At 39.7% G+C, this 18,552-nt stretch overlaps 1 protein-coding gene and 1 long non-coding RNA gene across 2 annotated transcripts in view; one reads left to right on the forward strand and one right to left on the reverse strand.

The window, feature by feature from the left end:
* ENTPD1 (ectonucleoside triphosphate diphosphohydrolase 1) overlaps positions 1 to 8,478 on the forward strand; it is a gene marked incomplete at its 5' end in the record, with an annotated part of 39,136 nt that extends 30,658 nt beyond the window's left edge. The window contains 2 exon segments of the mRNA NM_214153.1: positions 5,640 to 5,777; positions 8,227 to 8,478. Coding sequence (NP_999318.1) covers positions 5,640 to 5,777; positions 8,227 to 8,433 — 345 coding nt within the window.
* Positions 8,479 to 13,591: 5,113 nt separating this feature from the next.
* LOC146397006 (uncharacterized) lies at positions 13,592 to 16,971 on the reverse strand. Its single transcript, XR_014826715.1, has 3 exons — positions 16,843 to 16,971; positions 15,718 to 15,749; positions 13,592 to 13,724 (listed from the first exon to the last, which is right to left on the reverse strand). It is a non-coding gene; the product is annotated as an uncharacterized LOC146397006 (long non-coding RNA).
* Positions 16,972 to 18,552: the final 1,581 nt, after the last annotated feature.

The following is an 18,552-nucleotide window of genomic DNA, read 5'->3' on the forward strand; positions in this document are numbered from 1 at the left end:
AACGGCAGCTGTTACCAATGCCCTGTGCCCTTGACAGCATGAGGATGCTAGTCTGCTCTTCAAGTCTGTGCTAATGTGACCAAGATTCAGCACACATGTTAGAGAAGCCCAGATGGTACACCCAGTTAGAAATATGTTCACTGACAGTCTTTGATAACTTGGCATACAATGGCTTAAACAAAACAGGTCTTATTGTTCTCACTCAATTGGAAATGCAGCAGTAGGCAGCTGCTGGCATGGGGTTAGCAGCTTGACTATCTCAACCAATTTTCTGTTTTCTCATGGACGTAAGGTGTGGATTCGGGGATCACAGCCACGTTCAAGGACAGAAGAAGGGTAGCACCAGACACATCTGTTCCTTTTTACAGGAAAGCAAAAGTTATCCCAGAAGCTCCTTAACAGTCTTTTTTTTTTATGTCTCATTGGCCAGGACTGGCTGGGAAGTTAGGGTGCAGGATTTTATGACTGGTTTAGAGCCTTAGATCTATCAGAGCTACTTCCTGGTGCTGAAAACATTGTTGCCTTCCCCGAAGGAAGACAGACAATTCATAGAATCTGCCACAGACACCATCATGGTTAAGACCCTTTTCCATCAGGCAGGTCCAAGATATCCCCTACTTACTCATAAATTTGAAGTACAACTTTTTTCTTGCCTGAGGGACTGAGTCATTCAAGATCCAGCTCCACCTGACAGAAGTTTGTAGGGATGAGAGAGAAAGATATGGAGTCTACTCTGATTAAGAAAAACAGATCATCAGAGTTTCCTTGTGGCAAAGCAGGTTAAGGATCTGGTGTCGTCACTGCAGTGGCTCAGGTTGCTGCTGTGGTGCACATTTGATCCCTGGCCCAGGAGCTTCCACATGCCGCAGATGTAGCCAAAAACAAAAACTAAAAGAAAAAAAGAAAACAGATCATCTAGGAGTGGCTCAAAACAGCAGCTCTTTTTAGTTGACACTTGGAATGGTAAATGGTGCTTTCATTCTGAAGATATGCAGTTAATTAAAAATGAATGCTGTTCTCGTGGGCACTAACAGGAGGGAGGAAGATTGTGCAAGAGCCTGAACATTTCACAGAGCAACCAAGATGGCCGAGTAGGAAGATGTGGAGCTCCCCACTTCCCACAAATATCTCAGGAATATATCTACAAGTGGAACAGTCCTCACAGGACACCTGCTGAACACTGGCAGAAGAACTGAAACACTTGAAAGGACAGGAGGGATCTTCACGTAACTGGCTAGGATGAAGGGAAAAAAGAAAAAAAGGGAGAAACAGAAGCAGGTGCCCCTGGGAGGGAGCTGAAGGGGAGGAGAGATTCCTATACTAGGGGGAGCCCCTCACCAGCAAGGAGATAAGCTGAGACTAGAAAGGAGCTTGGAAGGCTTGGAGAACAGAACAACTGCTCTGTGGCAGGTGGGACAGATTGAGACCTCACAGATGGTCCATGCCACTGCCCTGTGTGCCCTAGCCTGAGATGCATGTCTGCTGATAGGGGCAGGGGCTGGGTGCTGGAACAGGGGTTTAGGGAACAGACTTGGGGAGAGGACTTCTGTTGGCTGTGTGGAGGGGCTGCGGGGGCAGAGTACTACAGTTGGGAATATTCAGGGAGGAAGGCTAAGTATCATTGTTAAGTGGTATGTGAGGGGCAAGGCCACCATTGCCACCTCTCCCCTCACACGCCCCTGCCTCTGCGGGCCCTGAGAAAGGCTCCTGCCTGGGCTGGCCCACTTGCCCTGACCACTGTCCTGCATCCTTCTGCTGGAGTGAGCCTGCATACCTGGTTGCCATACTCACCTCCCAGGTGCCACATTCACCTCCCAGCCTGCACACCTGGTTGCCACACTCACCTCCCACCTCCCACACTCACATCTGGGCTGGCTCATAAACCCGGATGCCACTCCACCCTCCTCCCTTAGGAGGAGGCACAGAGGGAACCTACCTCAACATAATAAAGGCCATATATGACAAACCCACAGCTAACATTACTCTCAGCAGTGAAAAGCTGAAAGCATTTCCCCTAAGATCAACAACAAGACAAGGATGTCCACTCTTGCCATTTTTACTCAGCATAGTTTTGGAAATCCTAGCCATGCCAATCAGAGAAGAAAAATAAATAAAAGGAATCCAAATTGGAAAAGAAGAAGTAAAACTGTTGCTGTTTGCAGATGACATAATACTATACATAGAAAATCCTAAAGATGCTATCAGAAAACTCTTAGAGCTCATCAATAAATTTGGTAAAGCTGCAGGATATGAAATTAATACACAGAAATCTTTTGCTTTCCTATACACTAACAATGAAAGATCAGAAAGAAATTAAGGAAATGATCCCATTTGCCATCACATCAAAAATAATAAAATACCTAGGAATAAATCTAACTAAAAAGGCAAAAGACCTATACTCTGAAAACTGTAAGATGCTGATGAAAGAAATTAAAGATGACACAAACAGATAGAAAGATATACTTTGCTCTTGAATTGGAAGAATCAATATTGTTAAAATGACTAAGATAGATTCAGAATAATACCTATCAAATTACTAATAGCATTTTTCACAGGACTAGAACAGAAAAAAATTTTTAATTTGTATGGAAACACAAAAAATCCTGAATAACCAAAGCAATCTTGAAAAAGAAAAATGGAACTAGAGGAATCAGGCTCCTTTAGACTATACTACAAAGCTACAGTCATCAAAACAGTGTGATATTGACATAAAAACAGAAATATAGATCAATGGAACAAGATAGAAAGCCCAGAGATAAACCTACACACCTATGGTCAACTAATCTATGACAAAGGAGGCAAGAATATATAATGGAGAAATTACAGTCTCTTCAATAAGTAGTTCTGGGAAACCTGGACAGCTATATGTAAAAGAATGAAATTAGAACAATTTCTAACACCACACACAAATATAAACTCAAAATGGATTAAAGATCTAAACATAAGGCCAGATAATATAAAACTCCTAGAGGAAAACATAGGCAGAACAGTCTTTGACATAAATCACAGTAATATCTTTTTAGATCCACCTCTTAGAGTAACGAAAATAAAAACAAAAATAAACAAGTAAGACCTAATTAAACTTAAAAGCTTTTGCACAACCAAGGAAACCATATAAAAAAAACTGAAAAGACAATCCACAGAATGGGAGAAAGTCTTTGCAAACAGGTGACCATAAAAGGATTGATCTCCAAAATATACAAATGTCTCATGCAGCTTTATATCAAAACACCAAATCACAATAAAAAACTGGGCAGAAAACCTAAATAGACATTTCTCCAAAGAAGACAGACAGATGGCCAAAAGGCACATGGAAAGATGCTCAACATCACTAATTATTAGAGAAATGCAAATCAAAACTATAATGAGGAATGACCTCACACTGGTCAGAATGGCCATCATCAAAAAAACAAACAAAAAAACCCTCCAAAAACAAAAAAGCCTAAAACAATAAATGCTGGAGAGGGTGTGGAGAAAAGGGAACCTTCCTACACTGTTGGTAGGAATATAAATTGGTGCAGCCAGTACAGAGGACAGTATGGAAGGTCCTTAAAAAACTAAATATAGGTGTTCCAGTCATGGCTCAGTGGTAAACGAATCCGACTCGGAACCATGAGGTTGCGGGTTCAATCCCTTGCCAGGCTCAGTGGGTTAAGGATCTGTAGTTGCCTTGAGCTGTGTTGTAGTTCGCAGACGCGACTTGGATCCTGTGTGGCTGTGGCTGTGGCTGTGGCTGTGGCTGTGGCTGTGGCTAAGCTCCAATTGGACCCTTAGCCTGGTAATCGCCATATGCTGCGGATGCGGCCCTAAAAAGACAAAAAGACAATAATAATAATAATAATAATAAATAAAAATACAAAGAAATAAAAATAAATTTCCTTAAAAAAAATGTAAACATATTGGAGTTCCTGTCGTGCTCAGTGGTTAACGAATCCGACTAGGAACCATGAGGTTGCCGGTTCGGTCCCTGGCCTTGCTCAGTGGGTTAAGAATCCAGCGTTGCCGTGAGCTGTGGTGTAGGTTGCAGACTCCACTCGGATCCCATGTTGCAGTGGCTCTGGCATAGGCCGGTGGCTACAGCTCCGATTAGACCCCTAGCCTGGGAACCTCCACATGCTGCAGGAGTGGCCCAAGAAATGGCAAAAAAAAAAAAAGGTAAATATAGAACTACCATATGATCCAGCAATCCTGCTCCTGGGCATATATCTGGAGAAAACCATAATTCGAAAAGATATGTGCAACCCAACATTCATTGCAGCAGTATTTAAATTAGCCAAGACATGGAAGCAACTGAAATTTCAATCCACACATGAATGGATAAAGAAGATGTGGTGCATATATACAATGGAGTATTACTCAGCCATAAAAACGAATAAAATAATGCCATTTGCAGCAACATGGATGGACCTAGAAATTATCATACTAAGTGAAGCAAGTCACAGAGAAAGGCAAATATCATATGGTCTTACTTATATGTGGAATCTAAAAAAAAATGATACAAAAGAACTTATTTCTAAAACAGAAACAAACTCACAAATTTCAAAATCAAATTTATGGTTACCAAAGAGGAAATTGGGAGGAGGGTGGAGGGGTAAATTAGGAGATTGGGATTAACATATACATACTACTATTATATATAAAATATATACTTAACAAGGACCTACTGTAAAGCACAGGGAAATCTCAATATTCTGTAATAGCCTATATGGGAGAAAAGAATGGATGTGTGTATAACTAATTCACTTTGCTGTACACCTGAAACTAGTACAGCATTATATGTCAACTATACTCTAATAATTTTTTCTTGAAAAAGAGCCTGGACATTTGGAATTTAATCTAGTATTTTGTCTAAGTTAGAATATGAAAAATGGGCATTCATGGCATTCAGATAGAGCCACTCAAATATGCCTCATCATTTTACAAAACGCTTAAGGGAGGCTTTTTGCACCTCGTGATGATCTGTGGAGAAAGATGAGCATCTTGGAGTCTTGAGCAAAATGCTTCCTCAACTGGGTTCCAGAGAAGCTTTTATTAAACATTACTGTATATGTGATCATGTGGAGATCATATTAAAAAGCACATCTGCACTGGCAGATGGGGATGAAGACTAACAAGCTCTCAGGGGATACTGATGCTGCTAGTCCAGAGACTAAACTGAGTGGCAAGGCTTTTGATGACACTCTTTCCCTGAGATGCTGAGAGGCTCCAAACAAAAGACTTTGGTCGAGAGCATATAGAGAACTCTAATTAAACAAAGATTAATAGCTTTCATGCAAGATTTTTCACATCTTTTAGCTAATGTGATTGTGAAGCTCAAATTTCACAAGGGATGGGAAACTTGTAAAATTCAGTGTTTCTGAACCTATTAGACTACAGAAACTACTTCTTTCTGGGAGCACTTATTAATATGTCACAGAACCCATGGAGGAAAAGATTCCTTAACAGACCCTAAACTATGAGCCCTTACGTTCATTGAAGGATTGTAGCACCACTCCCAAAGCCCTGCACTGGGGCCAACTCTCAGGCCCATGTGAGCTGGGCCGTTCTTCTGTCTTGATCAGCTCTAATGGTGAAAACGAGGTCTTTGGAGAAGTGCTTGTTGTTGTACAAGTATGACGTTTTTTTCACCTCACTTCCAGCTGCAGATGTATTTTGGTGACGTGAAGGAGAAGTACCTGAGTGAATACTGCTTTTCTGGCACCTACATCCTCACACTTCTTCTGAGTGGCTATCATTTTACAGCTGAGACCTGGAAGAATATTCATTTCATGGGCAAGGTTTGTTGGGTTGAGGGGGAGGTTGGGTGGTAGTGACTGAAGCAGCTTTGGGCTTGAAAGAGGTAGGCGTCAACCTGATTTAAGTTTTGGCCTTATGTCCTGATCTACCACTTTACCACTAACCCAAGCTAGCATTTGTTTTAAGCCCTTCTGGTATATTGACCAGCAAGTTATGGGTATCCTATCTAAGAAGAGCTATCTGCATCCTCAGCCTCACCTTTCTGCTCACACAACAGTGACCAATCCCTTATAAAACAAAAAATGAGATACTAAAGTAACATAACAGTATTTCAATAGCCACAGTAATTCTACATGCTGGCTTCAACATCCATCCCAAAGGCTCCTTCCACAAATCCAGAAAGGGTGATCATGGTTTCTCATAAGGGGTAAAGGCCTTGTTGGTTGTAGCTTTAAGACTGACCTGTCTGAAAGCTCACTGTGAATAATCAGATAAGTGACTGTGAATGGGGGTGCTTGCTTAGGAGCCAGGCTTAGCTGAGCCTTAATAAAGCAGCCTCACAGCTGTGTATTATCTCTGCCTCACCTGCAGGTATCCAGGCATAGACTAACATCTGCATTGGCAGTGAGACTCTTGGGCACACTTGAGCTCATTGAAAAATATAAAGAACAGTGTTTCTCTACCTTTTAAACCCATAACCTCTTTAATAAGGAGGCAAAAGAAATTTACCTCTTTATTAAATATGGTGACTTCAAGTGAAAGAAACTTTGAGGCAGAGGCAGAAAGCTGTAGTAGCCTTGAAGATCCTAGTTTCATTACACTCTTATCAATATTGACCTTGCTAATTTAAATCTTTTCCTTATTTTAACATCCTAGTCTTTCTTCCATTCCATCAAGTTTATTTTGTCTGTTTGAGGAATATGTCTATGTCAGATTTACTAGCAATTTGTATTTTTTGAGCTCTAATCAATGATCCATTATTTCTAAACTCTAGGTGATATCTTCTCCAATTCTGGAGCCTTCCTTGACACATGCAGTCAGATAAGACTCCCGTTCCCCAGAAAGGGAAGTGGGCCTTTTACAAATTATTAATTCCCAGTACTGGTAAAAGTTTAGGGGAGAGGAGCATTCCACACGATATTGTTTGGAATACAAATTGGCATAACCTTTGGGAAGACTGTTTAGGCAATCTATGCTAGGAGCCTTAAAATATGTACATCATTTTACCCAATTACTCCATTTCTAGGATTTATAAATAATTGAATAAAGTGAGTAAAAACGAACACCTAAGGCAGTTCACGCCAGTGATGATTTGCAGAAGTGTCCCTTAAGAGACATGGCATGATGTTTCAAGGAATTGTTAAGTAATTCTACATACAATTTAACTCCATTGTTTTGGTGAGGAAAAGCATGCACAGAGGACTGGTAGGATATGTCACAAAGTAATAATAACAGCAACTTATTATTTTCTTTTTAAGGATTATCTATACTTTGTGAATTTTCTGCCATGACACACACAACTCGTGTAATAGAAACATTCCCGAGAGTTACACTTGTGGCGAAGCAGAAACAAATCTGACTAGTAACCATGAGGATGCGGGTTCAATCCTTGGCCTCACTCAGTGGGTTAAGGATCCAGTGTTGCCATGAACTGTGGTGTAGATTGCAGACATGGCTTGGATCCTGCTTTACTGCAGCTGCGGCGTAGGCTGGTGGCTACAGCTCTGATTCAACCCCTAGCCTGGGAACCTTCATACGCCGAGGGTCCGGCCCTAAAAAGGAAAAAAAAGGAAAAAAAAAAAAGAAAAGAAAAGAAAAAGGAAGAAACATTTCCCAAATTATCTATTATTCATAGACTACCTATATTTCAGTACATTCTGAGATGGCTTGAAAATACTCGTAAGAAGATGGTAGGGTTGGAGAATGTTTTTTCATTTAAGAAGAATCCTTTCCTGTGCTTATGCGGTCTTTCAACTTTCATAAAGTAAGATTGACTTGTTGCCATTATTCCCCAATTTTCCCTAGCCTAATCATAAAGGAAGTCCTGGTTTTGTATGGGTGAGATTCCCGGGCCTCACATAGATGTAAAAGGTCAGGGACAATCATTGTTCTCTCATCCTTTGGTGCTTCCTGTCACCCCTCCGCCCCCTTCTCCACCCCACATTCACATAAACAGCAAAAGAAGAATGCAAATCTCCACCAAGGCCTATTTGAATGAAGCTTTTGTGGCAGGAACACTGGGTGGTCATTCACCATATTCCTCTCTGAATTTTAGGGATATAGTAGTGAGGCCCCACACTCTTCTTTGTAACCAATTGCTTCTGCTCCATTTTCCTCACAGCCATATCCCAATTCAGAATATAAAAGTAATCCATTTAGAGAACTGAACATGGTGCTCACTTCCTGGTCGCTCTGTGTCCTGGATGGGGTTGCATGAAAGCTCGTTTAATCTTCAGACCAGAAACAACAGACTTTGCCTACTGTTTGCAGGTCCAGAGCACCAGTGTCGGGTGGACTTTGGGCTACATGCTGAACCTGACCAACATGATCCCATCTGAAGAGCCATCATCCACACGTCTCTCCCACTCCACCTATGTCTTCCTCATGGTCCTTTTCTCCCTAATCCTGGTCATAGTGGTCATCATAGGCCTATTTGTCTGCCACAGGCCTTCATATTTCTGGAAAGATATGGTATAGCAGGAGCAACTGAAATCTGCTGGCTGGAGTGAGAAGAAAACTCGCTCAGGGAGCACTTTCCTCCGCAGTGGTGTACAAGGTCATCGTTCCTTGCTCACCAAGGCCAGTCTTGACCAGCATGAAGTTTCCTTGGCTTCTGCTGAAGCTTTTCTGTGGGAGGTATTCACCACCCTCTGCCTCAAAGACTTCCTGGCAGACATTATCTCTCTTGTGAGTCTTTCCAAACACCCCCTTTTTCTTTTGTACTCTGTGCTGGGTAGGTCTTAAAGACCTGCCTCCTTTCATGATCTTTGCTTTATAAAGAGCAATATTGACCTGGTCCAGAAGAACTGAGAATCCTGAGTCCTGTGCTGGGAAGTTGCACTCACTAAAAGAAGAGTCTTGGGAACTGATTAAGTTGTGGTCTTACAGACCCGCTCTCTCTCTCTCCCTCTCCCGTTTCCCATTTTTTTAAGAAAGCCATAGAGGAGTTCCCGTCGTGGCGCAGTGGTTAACGAATCCGACTAGGAACCATGGGGTTGCGGGTTCGGTCCCTGCCCTTGCTCAGTGGGTTAATGATCTGGCGTTGCCGTGAGCTGTGGTGTAGGTTGCAGACGCGGCTCGGATCCTGCGTTGCTGTGGCTCTGGTGTAGGCTGGCAGCCACAGCTCCGATTGGACCCCTAGCCTGGGAACCTCCATATGCCGCGGGAGCGGCCCAAAGAAATAGCAAAAAAAAAAAAAAAGACCAAAAAAAAAAAAAAAAAAAAAAAAAGAAAGCCATAGAATGCCTTTGGAGAAGACAGACACGCATCCCATTCCCAGCCTGCCCTTTGCATGGGAGAATTTTCTAGACTAGGAGAATTTTCTAGACTAGGCAAATATGTGCTAAGGCAAAAGAGGCTTGTGAAGGAACTTATGTGCTTAGGCAGTTAATACTGTAGTTAATCCAAGCCAAAAGAAGAATGTGGATGAATCACATATTCCTGGGTAATGTCAAAATGCTGCAAAGTGGAATACTCAGACCAGAGATTATTTTAAAAGCTGCTGTACATACAGATAGGCATTCAGATATCAGGGCATATTATCTGTGTACATACAGAGGTACACGTGTCAGGAAGAAAAATACAGTTACAGCACAAGGTCGGGAAAATGCATCCCCCAATACATCTATTGGGATTTTGTTTTTATTGTGGCAAAATGCATATAACATAAAATTTGCCATTATAACATGTACAATTTAGTGGCATTTAGTACACTCACAATGTTGTACAACTGTCACCACTATCTAATTCCACAATGTTTTTATCTAATTCCATAATGTTTTCATCACCAAGAAACTGGCTGGAGACAAGACCATCCTGGGGTAGGCTTGAACCATCATCCTGGGGTAGGCTTGAACCATCCATTTAGCCAAACACGCTAACCAGTTGCACCACAAAGATGCTCACTGAGTTTTAAAACCATGCCATAGCTTACTGTCCCAGGGCTTAATTTAGTGAGAGAGTCACATCTGCAAATGTTGTTGCCAGTTCTAGGTATTTTTGCTTTAAGCATCTTTGCCATAAACATCTTTGCCACAAGCACTTTTGCCTATAAACATTTTCGCTTCATAACCAATTGGCTGTAAAGAAAATTTTCCATAAAAGATAAAATAATGAAAAATAAAAGAGGGACAATCAGAAGGGCATAATGAAATGAATAACAATTTGATTTTATTGTGAAATATAAAATATTTGAGTACATTTAAAATGTGTGTGGATTCCTGGCAATACTGCAAATAATTTTTATTTTGTGGGTTATACCCAAGCACTTGTCTTCCAAGTCTTTCATTCATGGCATTTTATACCACCCCACCCCACCTCTTTTGGCCCTGCCTGTGGTATAAAGAAGTTCCCAGGCCAGAGATAGAACTTGAGCCATAGCAGCGACGACACCAGATCCTTTAACCACTAGGCCACCAGAGAAGTCCAGTCTTTTCATTTGCTTTGTTTTTTGCTCATCAATTTCTCCCCTTGTTTGGCATTGTACTTTTTCTTTTTCACTAAAATTTCTTCCTTCATTAAGGTGACTATCATTTCTAAATACTTGGAAGCATCTCTGTAACTGAGCTTTGTGCTATGTTTTGAAAACTTCTACACACTTGTTGTTTGTTGTTGGCATATTGTCATATGTCCATTGATAGACATTCCAAAGTTCTGTGGGAAATGTGGTTCAATTCTGTACTTTCCAGGATCTTGGCCTCTTTCTTCTCCAATGTAGTGTGTTTCAAAATAAGAAAACAACTCTTGGGGCAAATCGTTGTCATCTGACAGCTTGATACAGCCATTAATAATGTTACCAACTGGAAAAATGCTAATGCATTTCAGCCAGTTGAAACCAAGTTGTCAAACCAAAAACTGTCCCTCAATTATTTTATCTTTCATGGGAATATGCCTTACAGCTGATTAGTTATTCGATGAAAATGTTTGCAGCAAAAATGCTTGTGGCAAAGATGTCTATGGCAAAGATGCTTATGGTGAAGGTATCTAGAACCCATTTCAAAATGTAATTAAGATATGTTATCAATGAGATAATTTGTTTTTCATATTAAGTTTTTGAAATCTGTTGTGCATATTACACTTACAACACATCTCAATAAAGACTACATTTCAAGTGCTTGAGAGCCACCTGTGACCAGTGACTACCATATTGAATAGCAAATGTCTAAAAGGACATTCAGAGCTAAAAAGACACAGGCAAAAATACTTTTTCTTTTGAGGGAGGATTTTTTTTACAACAGCTATAGATGCTATAACATTATCTACTGTAATATGAAATTTAACATTATTCTGAATAAGCTTGTAAGATCTCAGCTCAGAATTTCACTTTATTCCTGGTTTTGTTGCCTTTTTTTGGAAGACAGAGATGCCTGTTATTCAGGCCAACATGCCTGATAAAAGACCGCTGGGAAATTTAATCTGGATTCAAAGATAATACAAGATAATCTGGATGCTTATATTCTGTAGTCAAAATGTAAATTTGAACACTAAAATAAATGTCTCCTAATAGCTCACAGAGCAAAATTTACCATATAGTAGTAAAGTTACTATTAAAATATATTCTCATTTACTGTCAGTTTGAAAGATGAGATGAATTTCACCCAAACTGGTCTCATCCCTCTCTGATTTAGATTCTAATAGTTGCTATGTTACTAGAACATGACAGTTGCTCATAGTTAGCTGTGCTCACTAGCCGGGTATTTCTTTCGGTTTGGTATTTCTTTCAGTTAGTGCTAGTTTTCTTGTTTTGTTTTGTTTTAATTTCTTGTAACAACCTCCAAGTTTTGGTGCCTTACCACAATAAACATTGATTTTCATGTTCATGGGTTGTAGGTCAGCTAGTATGTCTTCTGCAGGCAGCAGGTCTGGTTCGGCCTGCTCCACATATCTCCCACGCTCCCTGTCTAGTGGCTTCCTGAGCCATGTTCCCATGATGAGTGGCAGGGCCTAAGAGAGGGAGAGAAAATAGAGGACATCTCTTTGGGCCTTAGCCAGCATGTGCCCCCTGACATTTCCATCCACATTCTACTGACCAGAATAAGTCATGTGACCAAGCCCATCATTAGCAAGTCAGAGAAACGCTGGGAGGAATGGCAGAGTCACATGACAAAGGAGATGAATGACCAATTCTAACACAGAAAAGTCATGGATCCTAGTTGGGATTGTTACTGCTGAGCTGCGACCGGAACTGCCAGAATATTCTTTTTGAAAAGTGTCATTTCTTCCAAGACATCATCAATTGCAACTTCTGAAAGCCAGTGGAAAGAACGCTGTGGAATGGTAAGGTAGTCTAGATCTTTGATACTCGAAGTTTGGTTCCTAGACATCCTGAAACTCGATAAAGAACTGGTATGCCTCAGAGGGATTTCCCCCAGCTCTCAGACCCTGGCCCTGCCTTCAGTGCATTCCCCCTGTGCTCTTGGTAGAACCCCTTGGAAACAGCTGGTAGGTGATCCACAGTGCAAGCCTACATGCAACTTTTAAAAATTCTTTTAAGAGTTCAACCGGTTTCTCATTTCTATGACAGCTTTTCCTTTCCTTTCAATCTACCGAGGATGAAAGAGTTTTGATGGGCTTTAAAATATGATTTTGGGAGTTTCCGTTGTGGTTCAGTGGTTAGCGAACCTGACTAGCATCCATGAGGATGCAGGTTCAATCCCTTGCCTTGCTCTGTGGGCTGGGGATCTGGTGTTGCCGTGACCTGTGTCGCAGACCTAGCTCGGATTCTGCATTGCTGTGGCTGTGGTGTAGGCTGGCAGCTTCAGTTCAGATTCGACCCCTAACCTGGAAACCTCCACTGTGATTTTGTACTTTAACCAGCTTAGTAGAAGTTACAGTCTCTTGCTATATGCACACAATAATTATTTGTAAAGTGAAAAAATGAATCGTAAGGAAATTATTTTTTACAAAGTTTGTAAGAAGAAATGCAATTCATTAGCATATGTAACTAGAAGTAGAGCCTCAACAGATCAAACAGATTTCCAGTATTTAAAAAGCAACAGTTGGTGTTCCTGTCATGGCTCAGTGGTTAACAAATCCGACTAGGAACCATGAGGTTTCGGGTTCGATCCCTGGCCTTGCTCAGTGGGTTAGGGATCTGGCGTTGCCATGAGCTGTGGTGTAGGTTGCAGACATGGCTCGGATCCTGCATTGCTGTAGCTGTGGTGTAGGCCAGCGGCTACAGCTTCAATTCGACCCCTAGCCTGGGAACCTCCATATGCCACGGGAGCGGCCCTAGAAATGGCAAAAAGACAAAAAAAAAAAGAAAGAAAAAGCAACAGTTATATACTCCATATTGTTAGTTTCATTACATTTACAAATGCTCTTACATTTGTTTAATGTAGATGGCTAATTTTGTCATCATACAGGTTGCCTTTTGACATAGAACTTAATTTTTTTGTTATGAAATGATTTTTGGTGCAGTTACAATGAAGAAGAGGCACTCTATATAGATTAAATTGTAGACTGTAAAGTGAACTATTCAATACCAATTTTTTTTCCTGGGTGGTAAATCAAAATTTTCTCTTTCTCTTCAGCTCTTCAATCGACAGGCATACCATAATTATAATCCAGTAGCTTAAAAATATAACCTTTTGTGCTGTTCCATATCTCTTGGATTTCTAGCTCTACCTTAGTCATTCCTTGAGCCATCTTCGAGGAATACACATGAAGATGGAAGTCCCCATGAAGAAGATGGTGTGAATCTTCTCTGTCTCCTGCAGTTAAATCCATCTAAAGGATGTATGCTTCAGTTACCCTCTGGACAGAGAGGTCTATAGAAACAAGTTATTTTAACTTTTTAGTATTAGTATTTTCGAACATTAACTAGGATAATACAATACACATCCATGTGCCCATCACAGAACCTCATCGATTGTTAACATTTTGCCAATCTTGCAGAAACAAATATTAATTATAATCAGAGATAAAACAGGATCGAACTTCATAGAAAAGACTAAAATATACTTTCTTTTACCAGCAGTCAAATGGTGAAGGTGGGCAGAATCATTGCATGGTGTAACATGGTAAAAGTAAATTGAAGGTTAACGTCCTTAATAGAAGGATGCATCTTGCATAAGAGGAGGTATGTCATATTCTTTAGGCCCCTCTTCATGCTACAGGAAGAATCAGGACCACAGCAGCTATATTTGCCTATTTCTCTTTAGATCATGAAGTTAAAGGTGTAGCAGAATCATTTTGGTATAGCAGCAAATCAGTGCATTGTTTACAGACAATCTCTAAAATATTTCTTTGACAGAAGCTGAAGAAGGCTAGTGACGCACCTATTTTGAATTGTAATTTTTGCTTTTTGTGTACATTTAAACCTAAAACCTCTCTTTTGATAAGCCTCTACTGAAATTTACATTTGTGGGAAAATTTTAGCAACTTTTTTATGTAAACATTCAATAGTGTCTATAAAGAATTGTCTTTTTTTTTTTTTTCTGCTACAGTCCTTTCTTATCCAAATTGCTAATGTGGAGTGCTAGTTAGGGCTGCCAATACTGGGTAAGTTGAAAGAGGGAAGGAAGAATCCTGTCCTGGCTGTCATCTGGTTCCCCCCCTCCAAAAAAAAAACATGGTCTCTTTTGGTCTAAGATTTTCCTTTAGGCTTTTTCCACCTAAGTAGAATATCTTTGAGCCATTTTAATCCCGTCTCCAATATTCGAAGAACTTAGAAAAGTAAGAAGGGAGTTCCCGTCGTGGCACAGTGGTTAACGAATCCAACTAGGAACAATGAGGTTGAGGGTTTGATCCCTGGCCTTGCTCAGTGGGTTAAGGATCCAGCGTTGCTATGAGCTGTGGTGTAGGTCACAGTCGTGGCTCGGATCCCGTGTTGCTGTGCTGTGCCTGTGGTGTAGGCTGGCGTCTACAGCTCCGATTAGACCCCTAGCCTGGGAAACTCCATGTGCCGTGGGAACAGCCCTAGAAAAGGCAAAAAGATCAAAAAAGAAAAAAAGAAAAAGAAAAAAGTAAGAAGAAGTACATAATTTGAAACAAAAACTCCAATGTGATTTCTTCTGAGTAGTCTTATATCAGTATGGGATATCCTTTTCTATGGAAACCTACACTTTTTTACATAAGATCCTTGTAACCTGGACCCCACATTTGGTATTCACAAGACAGGAGAAAAAGCAAGCCAAAAAAAGACCTTTTATTTTCAGTGCTCTCTGTTTAATATAATCCTCTGAACCCAGACCATCATTAATAATAGGTTGTCCTAACAGAAGTGAAGAGAGAGATTTTTTCATTTTTCTTTTTTGGCTGTGCCTGTGGCATATAGAAGTTCCTGGGCCAAGGGCTAAACCCGTGCCACAGCAGTGACCCCAGCCACTGCAGTGACAATGCCTAATCCTTAACCCACTACACCACAAGAGAAATGGAAGTGAGAGATTTTTATTTACCAACTCTGTCTTTTATTTTGTCTAGTGGAAAACTGTTAGCATATAAACTTATAATCATGGAATAAAGCTAAGTTATCTTAAAGGAAATGACATTTCAATTTCTGTCTTAACTGGTACCTGCTGCTAGCCATTGGAAACCCACGTTCAGATGAACTGATTAATTGGTTTTGCAACCCCAAACCACAAAGGAGAAGTGATGGGCATTTCACAAGGTTGTGGCCAGCACCTGCAGAGGCTGTTTATAAACCCTAAATACATGTGAATTCACGAAACATTTTTCTAACATGTTTACATGTCAGTGGTTGCAATTAAGGACTAACTTGAAAAAGATGGTTTCATAGCTAAATCAGTATTTACCTCTTACCTCGGCCTCTGCAGTTATCAGTGCCAAAGTTCCTGTGAAGATAGTGAGGATGATAAATGAACTGTTGGTAGAAAAGTTATGAGAGAAAAAAGGACACTTTCTAAAGAGAACCAGATAACTAATACTAGATTTGAGTAAGAGTTCAAATCTACCTAGGTGTGTGTAGAATAATGTTATATAACTAGAGAAAACATTCTAAACTGGAAAGGCACATTTACCTTTCTAAATATCTCTTCATCTCCCTTCCCAAACCTCTTTCCTCTGTGGCCTTATTTTCTGTTTCAGCACACTGCTCTTTTTCTGGCTTGTCTCTATTTCTATCCCTTTGTATATCCTTTTTTCCTTATCTCGTTCTTTCCCTTTAAGATGTCAGGCTTCACCTTTTCCCTTCTTGTCTTGCACATAAATTTCACTGGGGTCGGTGTTCTCCCAGTGCTCCCATCTAATGGCACAAATGAAAATTACTGAATGATAGAAAAAAGGACTACTCAGTTGGGTATGTTAAATATTTCATTAGAACATCTCAAAGGAGTATTTTTTTAAATTCTTACCTAAAAATTGTGGTATTTCTATGAAAAATCTGTTTCTGATTTTTATCTTTTTCTTTTTATTGATGTATAGTTGATTTACAATGTTGTGTTAGTTTCAGGTATATAGCAAAGCAATTCAATCATACATACATATATATCTATTTTTTCAGATTCTTTTCCTTTATAAGTTATCACAAAATATTGAATGCATTCCCTGTGCTATACAGTAGCTCCTTCTTGGTTATCTATTTTATATATAGTATAATGTGTATATGTTAAACATCCCAACCTCCTAATTTATCCTAATGTTTCTAATATTTTTTACTTCCAGCTTATCTCCAAGAATTAAACCACTTGACTCTAATTTGTTCCTTTAATCTTGAGAAATAAAGGTAAACTTTTAATTCATAGCAAAGAGAAATAAATCTTGATTATTACTGAATCTATACAAGAATGAATCTGAATCTTAGTTTTGTGCGATAGTTTATAATTTTGAATGTTTATAGAAATATTCTAATTTGAAAGAAGTTTGAATGTTTTGTTGGAATCAAGTACTGTTGCTTACTGTAGAAAACAAAATCAGGATTTGTGTTACCTGGATGTGGGTGGTCCTGAAAAGATCTTAGTCTTAGTCCTGTTCAAAGTCTAAGTCTTGCAATAGCATCCGTTCCGTGATCGTGATCACTAGTTGGATGGTCATAGTAAGATATTCGCTTTGGTCCAGTTCCATTGCTAAATCAGAATTCCTTCGCTGCCTTTGTTTTTGAAACTTTTGAAAGGGTGGTGGTCTTTGTCTCTGATTGGTATTAACACATTTTTTTCCAATGGCATTTTCTCTGAGAAATCAGTTGGAATGGTCACAGGAAGGCACTAGTGTGTGTTCTAATACTTCATCAGTATAATCTAAATCTTCCAAATGCCTTTCATCATGAGAATAGTGCTGGTGGAAAAGTTTTTGCCTTTGAAAATCACCTTTACTGAAGTAATGAAAACCTTGGACATAGCAGAAATTGACAGAACACTATAAATCAACTATAATAATAATAAGAAAGAAAGAAAACCTTGAACAGGTAACTGGTTCGGAAAGTCACCATGAGGTGAGCACTGATGACAGTTATATTTGAAAAAATAATGATAACAACACTTGAACAGTTATATGTGGAATAAAACAAATGGATATTTGTGCAACAGTTCAGTAATGGCTGTAAATGGCCTTGAAATGTAGATAGATTTTGGAACAGAGATAGAAAAAAATTCCAAGTTTATGGAACAATTTGAGGCATAAATCAGGAATAAGCATTGAATGTTCGTAAGGTAGTGGAGAGATATACCTCACTAGAGGCAATGGTATATTTCAAGGGACTGAGAATAGCAAGATGAGAAGGGGCCCTTGAAAGACAGGAAGAGACATTTAGATGTTATACATGAATACCAGGGGGGAAGGCAGAGAGAGCTGAAGAGACTTTTTAAGGAAGGAACTGGATTAGCACGAAAATTGTGCCTAAGGACAACTAATTCAGAGAAGAATGAAAAAGACTAGCTGTTCCATAATCAGGTAGAAGACCTGGAGAATATGAGGCATATTTCAGAAGAAAAAATTCTATAGGCTTTAGTCCTTGATCTGATGTAGGGTACTAGGAAGACAGGACTCAAGGGATTTGAACCTAACAGGCTGAATAGTGGTGCTTTCAGAAGAAACAGAGAAGGTGGAGAGATTGCTAATTCATATTTTGGGGAGGGAGTGGTGTGGAAGTAAAGAAATGATGTAATTTAGTTTCATGTATGTTGGAATATGACATGACAGTAATGTATTTAAGACACAATGTCAATCAGGGCAGAAATGACAGATGACATCTTTAATGGCACCAATCCAATGTAACAGCAAGGCTCAAAAGTTATTTTTCGCTAGAACAAGGTTTTAAAACTCTTGCTCTCCAAAGTCCTACTGTCTCTAAGATTGAGGATGGGGAGGGGAGGACTGGAGAATGATGAGGTCTCGTGGATCCTTAATCTTTTGCCTCAACAAACACGACTTCCTATTTGTCTTATACAATGGGCTTCGGACTGAAACTTAATTGAAAGAATTTTGCTGATAAAAAAAAGTTAAAAAAACACTATTGTAGAGCAATACCCATATCACATTTTTATTTTTTAACCTTTTTTCTCTTGCTTTCTTTTCCATCTTAGTGCTCTTTCCCTCTTTTGTTTTCTTGATCCATTTTTGCTTTCCTTTCTACTCAACATTTCCTTTTTTCAAATTATTTTGTTCTCTTAAAAGAATAAAATTGTTTTTCTCTCTCTGCAC

The sequence above is a fragment of the Sus scrofa genome, chromosome 14 (genome assembly GCF_054392235.1).
Source record: "Sus scrofa isolate SSC_HxYL_T2T_F1_AM1 chromosome 14, Sscrofa_HxYL_maternal_Yorkshire_Landrace_v2.0, whole genome shotgun sequence".
Classification (NCBI taxonomy): domain Eukaryota; kingdom Metazoa; phylum Chordata; class Mammalia; order Artiodactyla; family Suidae; genus Sus; species Sus scrofa.